The sequence below is a fragment of the Petaurus breviceps genome, unplaced genomic scaffold (genome assembly GCF_028583685.1).
Source record: "Petaurus breviceps papuanus isolate PSGF00001 unplaced genomic scaffold, PetGlider_PUasm1.0 185, whole genome shotgun sequence".
NCBI lineage: Eukaryota > Metazoa > Chordata > Mammalia > Diprotodontia > Petauridae > Petaurus > Petaurus breviceps.
Window position 1 is genome coordinate 40,350,183 of NW_027185797.1, and position 8,559 is coordinate 40,358,741.

The following is an 8,559-nucleotide window of genomic DNA, read 5'->3' on the forward strand; positions in this document are numbered from 1 at the left end:
TCCTCCCCTGACCTCCCTCTTCTCCCACCTTCCCCTCACGCCCTCCTTGTCTGCCTGGTCTTCTGCAGTCGCCATCTACCTTGGGATCAAGAGGAAGCCACCCCCCGGCTGCTCCGATTCCCCTGGAGTGTGAAGTTGACAAGCTCCCGCCCACCAGAGGCCCTCATGGCAGCCCTCCGCCAGGCCACAGCGGCTGCCCGCTGCCGCTGCCGCCAGCCCCAGCCCTTCCTGCTGGCCTGCCTGCATGGTGGGGCCGGCGGGCCCGAGCCCCTGTCCCACTTCGAGGTGGAGGTGTGTCAGCTGCCTCGGCCGGGCCTCCGGGGCGTCCTCTTCCGCAGGGTAGCCGGCACTGCCCTGGCCTTCCGCACGCTGGTCACCCGCATCTCCAACGACCTGGAGCTCTGAGACTGGCAGCACCCCCTCCGCCAGAGACTCTGAGGGGATCAGGGGGAAGGGGAGCCCCCACCCCCACGAAAGAGCTCGGCTCCCCCTTGTTCTTCTTCCACTGGGATTGGGGAGGGGGTAGGAATGCTGGAGGGGTGGCCACCATAGTTATTCTAGTCTTTTTGAGCTGGAAAAAGCCTTAGAGACCATCAAGTTCCACCCTTCCCATTTCACAGAGGGGGAAACTGAGTTTCAGGGAGGGGAAGGGAATTGCCCAAGGTTGGATAGTTGGGGGGCCTTAGAACCCAGCTTTCCTGCTTCCCTCTTCATTCTCCCACACCAAAGTCCAGACCCCCTCCTAGCCCACCCAACCCTTCCATTTCCTTGGAATGAAGCATTGAAGCAGAGGTGGGGTCAGTCAGACAGGTCCTTGGGGGAAGTCAGGCACCTGTCTGGCACAATGGCCTGGGAGGCAGGAGCCCTAGGTTTTCCTTCCTGACTCTCACTCTTTTGACCTTGGACAAATCACTGTAGGCCTCAGTTTCCCTCTTCTGACAAAGGGGGGAGTTAGACTAGCTTGGTCTCTAGGGTATCTCCTAGCTCTATCCCCAATTTTCTTGTGGGGAGGCAGCTGGAGGGAACCTTGTAGAACCTAGATTCCCTACTCTTTCTAGGATGGGTTGCAGGAAAGCTGGGGGGCTGGGGTGGGGAAGGGGGTTAGGTATAAAGTGGGACAGGGCTCCTGTCTGCCCCCTACCCACCCACCAAGAAGATCTCTCATGAGACTGAACTTTGGACTGGGTGGCCAGGTACAGCATCCCAGGAGGAGCTTGGCTATAGGGGAAGGCCCCCCACCCCCAGCCTGAAGGCTTTTCCCTTCCTTTTCTTTCCCTCTAAAAACCACCTCAGGTGCCCAAAACTGATTTGGATTGGACTCTCTATGGGGCGAAGTTCTCAAATTCTCCCCCTTCCGTTACCTGGTGTGAGAGGTTTGGGGGGAGGGAAGACCGAAGAGGGGAGCTGGGAGGACTGGGGGCCTCCTCTCCTGTCCTCCCTCCCCCTGCTTCCACCCACCAATCAGATCCCTTCTCCCTTCCTCTTTTCCCTGGCACTTTGTACAAATCCTTGTAAATATATCCTCCCTCCTGCCTCCTGCCCTCCCCTCATCCTGTCCGCCAAGGGAGCTGCCTCCAGTTTTTAAGTTATTATATCCCTGGTCCCCCCAGCCCGGCCCTGGCCCCTGCCGCCTGTTACCAATAAAATTAGGAGATTCCCCCCGCCTTGCTGTATCCTTTTCCCAACACTAACCCCTCCTCCCCATGATCTTAAGACCCCCATAGAGGATCTTAAGTCCCCATAGAGGACACCTATAGGAGGGAAGGACCTGTTCCCACTCTGCTCCCTGCTTTGTGGCCAGATCATTCGGGCCTCAGTTTCCTGCTCTGTAAAATCAGGGAGCTGGACTCAGTTGTCTCCAAGTATGAGTCTTGTGAACCGTTTATACCAGTAGTAGGTCCAGTGAGGTGCTGGACAGCATCCACGGCCTGGGAGAAGTGGGGCATGAAGCAAGAAACAGACAAGAACTGAACCCAGGCTATAAGTGGTCAGGGGCTATAAAGACAAAATGGAAGAGAGAGGTCTGAAGTCTTACCCTTAGATGAAAAAAAAAGGCAATTTCAGAAGCAGAGGAGTGGGAGCAGCAAGGCTGGACAGCAGTGTGTGTGTGTGTGTGTGTGTGTGTGTGAGAGAGAGAGAGAGAGAGAGAGAGAGAGAGAGAGAGAGAGAGAGAGGGAGGGAGGGAGAGATGGAGGACCTTAGTGGACCATAGCAGACCCCATGAGGTAAGAGACCAGCCCTCTGCTGCCACATCCCATCCATTTCTGAAATACTACCTTTTTTGGAAGGACTTTACTGAATGCGGAGAAGGCTGGCCAGGCTGGTGAGGGGAAGGCAAATTGTGTTAAAGGAGGCTAGCTTGAAGGAGAGATGGCAGCTGAGAACCCAATATGGCTGTCACAGGGAAAAGAGGTCAGGCTTGTCTGGGGAAGCTGAGCCATGTTATCTGGCCCTTCGTGGAATGGGCTGCCTTCGAGGTACTGTGTTTCTCCTCCCTTTCACTGGGGGTCTTCAGGCAGAAGCTTGGAAGGCCAGCCAGCAGGCTGTCTGCAGAGGAGATTCCTGCCTGTCCAGCCCCTGGGGTCCTTTTCATTTCTGGGTTGAGTTCCCTGTTGGGCCACTGTGTGACTTCAGACTAATCCCTTCCACTCCTTGGGCCTTAGTTTTTCTCATCTATAAAATGAGGGGAGCGATTCCTGGTCTTTTAGCTCCACCCTCATCCTTTCAGGTTTGATGTTTGAGGACTGAAGGATGTTTTTTAAAGTGAGGGTAATGCTAATCTTGCCTGGTCTCCCACGAATTCTTATGATCCTAGGGCCAACACTACTTCCATTCCTGGAGCCCATGTACCCCTCTTTACTACCCCTCTAAACCCCATCCGCTGCCTTCCATCCAGGTTTCATAGGTCTCACTTCCCATTTGGCCCATCACTGATCTGCTGTCCCCAGTCTTCACTTCTCCTTTACTCAACCTCTGTTGGGGATCCCATCTCCTTTAAAGCCCCTGTACACCCACATGGAGCTCTCAATCCCCATACAGTTCTCATTCCATCAGATCCCATTCTCCCTCTCCAAGTTTCATCTTCAGTCACTAGCCAGTGCCCTCATCGAGGACTCTAGCCCCCATCACTGAGGATCTCATTCTCTCATCAAAGAAATTCCCTCCTTTGCCTAACCCCTTGAACTCCCCATCCCCCTCATGAAATCCAATCCCCTTCCACTAACCTCCAGACTTCCCACTGAGCACTTTTGCTCTCCCTAATGTACAGTTCTCTCTCTGAGCCCCTGTGCTCATCGCTGACGCTCCATCCCGTCATCCCTAACCAAAGAGATGTCAGCTAGAAGGTATCTGTTAACTGGGCGCAGAGGCAGCCAGAGTGTAAACTCTACATTGATTTGAATGGCCAAAAGCTCAGAGGGAGAGCTCACCCTTAGACAAGAAAACAAAGATCCGTAAAGGTCTCCGCTGAAGAAGGAAATGCCAAACCGCTCTGATATCTGCCAAGAAGACCCCAGATGGGATCATGAGTCAGACACAACTGCAATGAACAAAAAAGGTCTCCATGGTCTGGAGCAAGGGGCCAAGCCCAGTGAGATGAAACTAATGCAGCCAGATGTAAAGCTTGTCCCCGAGAGTCCCCAGGTTCTCCAAGGTGAGCAGCCATGGCGAATTCTACCAAGTTCTAAGGGTGTGGAGAATGGTCCTGTTGGCAGACAGAGCCCTCTGCTAAAGGAGGACCCAGTTAAGGGGTCACCCAGCAAATGTTAAGGTTTGAGATTTCTTGATAGATGTGACCTCTGAGGCAGGTTTGTTCAACAATCTACTGGGGGCCAGCTAGGCATCTCATTTGATACAGCATCAGACCTAGAGTTGGGAGGACCTGAGTTCAAATATGGCCTCAGAGACTTACTAGCTGTGTGACCCTGGGCAAGTCATTTAATCCCATTGCCTCCAAAAAACCCAAACAAACAAGACCCCACAATCTCCTGATTGTGAAAATCAAGGTACGTGTAAGAAAGCATTGCTGCCCCAAAGTGTTGTTCACCACCAAGGGTATGCTGATAAATGTTTAACAAGGACTGGAGTTGGGGGGCGGGGATTGGGTACATACTCAACTTCACAGCTTAAAGCTTCATCTGTATCAATGACATTTTCTCCATCACTTTCTCAAGCTTAGACAATCGACAAAACATGCCAGATTTGTAGTACTTGCCCACTTCTGAGATATATTTTCTCACAATGAAAATTTAGTTTTCTAGCAGGTATGAGCTGGTTCCAGCATCCCTGGGTCACCATCATGGAGCGTTTTCAGCACAGAGTACAAATGGAAGTGAAATTCCCTATAGAGAGTGGGGGGGCCCCAGCTGCTCCTCTTTTAAGCCTGACATTGTGCAAGTGAATTATGGGAAGAGCCCTGCATTTGGAGTGGGAGGCTCTATGTTGGAATTCCAGCTGCTTTATATTTCCATGACTTTGGGCAGGTTTCACCTCCCAACCACCCTCAAGAGCCTATAATCAATGATACAATGAATGATCCAAGCCAGTTCTGAGGGACTTGTGATGCAAAATGCAATCCACCTCCAGAGGAATAATGGATGGAGTCTGGGTGCAGCGAAGCATCATTTTTTACTTTCTTTTCCTTGCTTCCCACCTCCCCCCCCCCCACATGGCTAATATGGAAATATGTTTTTTAAAGTAACATTTTATTTTTCCCCTCACTTACATGTAAAGACAGTTTTTAACATTCATTTAAAAAATTTTGAGTTCCAAATTTTCTCTTCCTTCCTCACCTCCCCACCCAGACAGTATGCAATTTTATATAGGTCCTACATGTTCAATCATGTAAAATATCATCATATTAGCATGACCTCACATGTTAAAAAAGATCCTATGACCAAAAAAGATCGACCTTAACCATTAGTACAAGAAAAAACAAATGGATCAACCCATCTATCAATTAACAAGCATTAATTAGATACCTATTGTATACTACAGTGCTAGGTTCTGAGGATACAAAGAAAAAAAAGAACTATGCCCTACCCTTACGTTTTGCTGGTGAATACAATATACCAGAGAAACCAACCAATTGGTTAAGAAATCAATTAATCACCTGCTATGTGTGGGGGTGGCTGGGTGGTGCAGTGGTTAGAGTGCTGGGCTTGGAGTCAGGAAGACTTGAGTTCAAATTTAGCCTCAGACACTAGCTATATGACCCTGGACAAGTCACTTAACCTCTGTTTGCCTCAGTTTCCTCATCTGTAAAGTGAGGAATGTTGGACTAGATCACCCTTCCAATCCTCAGTCAACGATCCTAGGTGTCTAGCCATCTAGTTGGGGGGAGGGTTGTTATTCCATCCCATGGTCCTTCACCCTGTCAGATCCCAACCAGTGAATTGTGCATTTGGCTAGGCACCACATTTTAGGAAGGTCATTGACAAGCCAGAAGGGTCTAGAGATGAACAGGGTGAGAAGGGGGAAGAAATTTGTGCTGTAGAAGAATCTGTCATAGAAACTGGTAAAAAATTAGTGGGTACACACATGATCCCTATCTTCCAGTACCTGAAGGGAAGCAGGCATGGACCTGCACTGCTTGGTCACAGAGGGCAAAATGAGGAATGATGGGGAAGGAGGAGGGGGCATTCTAGGGAGGCAGATCTCAACTTTGAATAATGAAGGACTTCTTAATATTAGTTGTCCAAAAGGGGAAAGCCCAGGAGGTTAGCAGATTCCCAGCACTGGAAGCTGGATGAGATGCTGGAGAAGAGATGGTTTGGACTAGATGTCCCTGAGAAAACTCTGAGACACAGGGAGTTGTGGGGTAGAGGAAGGGAGGAAATTCTCCTTAGATAGAAAGCCTTTCAACCAAGGATGTCAAGGAAAGTATCCAGAGATCCAGTGGTAACGTGAAATAATTTGGGTAGATATCATCATTATTATTATTATTAATAAATATTAATAATCAATATTAACTAACAGCTACACAAAGCACATCACCTATATTATCTTTCATCCTCACAACAATCCTGGGAGGTGCCATTGTTATCCCCATTTTACAGAGGAGAAAATGAAGGCACATAAGTGATTTGCCCAGGGTCCCCCAGCCAGGAAGTGGCTGACTCAGAATTTGAACTCAGTTTTTCCAACTTTTTGTCTTGTGTGTTTTTGTATTCTTTATTTCTGTCTCTTCAATCAACGACCCCCCCCCCAACTGGGGCAGAGGAAGGGTCAAGAGAAGTATCTAGAGATCAGCAGCCACATGACACGAGGTGAGAGGTCCCCAAACGAGTAGTTCGGCACAGGAGTCAGGATTGACAAGAAGGAGGCAAGAAAAACTGCCATAAAGAAGATGACTCAAAGAGAGTGTGCCATGTTTGTGTTCCTTCCAGGACCATGTAACACCTATGCATGTACAATGTACAGTTTAATCCTGTCCTGGAGGAGAGAGTGAAGGAACACATTTCTACTCCCCAGGTTGTGGGGGAAACGCAGTGTTCTTTGAAAGGATGGCTGGAGAGCTAGAAAAGGGAAATGAACTTGAAAAGGAACTGGGAAGACTGTGAGGGCAAGAAGAAAGGATGATGGATGAATATGATGAGCTCTGTGTTCTGTTATAGGTGTGAGGCTCTTCCTGTAGAGGGGGAAGCAGGACCACCCCTAGAGGAGCAAGTTCTTCCTAGGGTCCTGAAGGGGAAGGGAGGGAAGGGAATGCGCATTTATACAGCACCTGCTGTATGCCAGGTGCTATGCTTAATGCTGAACAAATGTTATCTCATTCGATCTTCACAACAATCCTGCAAGGTAGGCACTGTTATTACCCTTAATTTACAGCTGCAGAAACAGGTGAACATAGGTTAAGTGACTTGCCCAAGATCACACAGCTAGTAAGGATTCGATTCCCCATCTTTCTGACTCCAAGTCTGGCTCTCAATTCTCTGTGCCACATTGTCTCTCCTGGAAGGTGGTGCCATCTGGTGGAATATTCCAAGAAAGACAACACAGAAAGGAGGGCTGAAGGTGAAGAAAAATGAGCCAGGTTAAGCAGCTATTAGACATCACCCTCCCCCTCTGTCCTTTGTGCCAAATTCCTGCCTTTATTGTGTATACAGCAGTAAGCTTCCCAGGCCTTAAGCCGCCCTCCAGATAACTATGTATATGATCCAATGCCTAATATTTTCAAGGTGAACTCAGACCAAAAAGAATGGGAAGCTCTCAACTGAAGACTCCAGTGGGAATGATCATGAGTAAGAAAAAGGGGTGAGTGCCTTAGAGAGATCACCATGGATGCCCAGGGGGAGGAACTCATGGGCCAGTTCAGCTTTTTAAGAGACATGCATAGAAGATGAGAATAAGGACAGGTTACTGAAGATGAAAGCCCAAGAGTAGTGGTTTGGTCCTTTGTGGACTGTGTCAGGAGTGTTCAATCCCAGAATGCACTGAGCCTGGGAATGATCACTAAAGACAACCAAAAAAGGTTTTGGGGGGATTTGTTTGTACCGTTGGGACTAAAAGGAGAATCAAAGAAGGGGCAGGATTGCTTCTTGGGGTGGATGTGATGAGGATGAGGGAGGGAGGGAGAAAATAACCATTTGTTATGCAACAACTATGTACCAGGTGTTGTACTAAGTACTTTAATAATATTATCTCAACGAATAAGCTGAACTGCCCAAATCACATTTACTTTTGTTTTCCCTTTTAAGGAGAATGTTCTTTAAGCCCCAAATGATCAAATAAAAATGATCAGTAGGGAGTGGAAACCCAGGATGAATACAGAGAGGTTGTTTGGTTACTGTCCTTCACTTTCAAAAAGGACCAAAATGACATCATTATGTTAGAGTCCAGTTACTGTGTCTCTGACTGTGGCTGATCAGACCAGTACAAGCTGGAAATGTTCTCCCATGGGTCAGGCACAAATAGTCATGTGAACATTTGGGCTGAATTCTCTGAATTTGTACATCTAGGGTTTCTTCTGAGCTACTTCAATTCTCTCTTGCTCATAGAACACAGCAGCTTCTTTGATGAAGGCATGCCATGCTGGCTGGTCCTGTGCCAGTGTCTCTCATATCATGCAATCGATTCCAAAGTTCTTCAAAGAGACCTTGAAAGTGTCCTTGTATCGCTTCTTCTGACCACCATGTGAGTGCTTGCCTAGTCTAAGTTCTCCATAAAATAGTCTTTTAAGCAAGTGTGCATTTGGCATTCAAACAATGTGGCCAGTCCATCTGAGCTGTGCTCTCTGCAGTGGACTTTAAATGCTTGGTAGTTTAGCCTGAGAAAGGACCTCAGTGTCTGGTCCCTTATCCTTCCAGGTGATCTTCAGAATCTTCCTAAGACAATTCAAATGGAAGCGATTCAGTTTCCTGGCATGGCGTTGGTAGACTGTCCAGATTTCACAGGCATCCAACAATGAGGTCAGCACAATGGCTTACAGAGAGGTAGCCAACCCATAGCTATGCATGATGAATACTAATCACTGGTGCTTCTGGAATGTAGCAATGGCCACCTTCTCTGCTATAACCAGGTTCATGGTCTCATTTGAGGTATCTTTTATTCAAATTCACA

General features: G+C 48.3%; 1 protein-coding gene across 2 annotated transcripts in view; it reads left to right on the plus strand.

The window, feature by feature from the left end:
- The window catches only part of MARK4 (microtubule affinity regulating kinase 4), a 23,687-nt gene extending 22,023 nt beyond the window's left edge, over positions 1-1,664 (plus strand). The window contains exon 17 of one of the 2 annotated variants that reach the window (XM_069089031.1): positions 69-1,664. In XM_069089031.1, coding sequence (XP_068945132.1) covers positions 69-405 — 337 coding nt within the window. In that variant the 3' untranslated portion in view covers positions 406-1,664. The remainder of the gene's footprint in view (positions 1-68) is intronic. The other variant, XM_069089032.1, reaches the window with a different exon arrangement.
- The last annotated feature ends 6,895 nt before the right edge of the window (positions 1,665-8,559 follow it).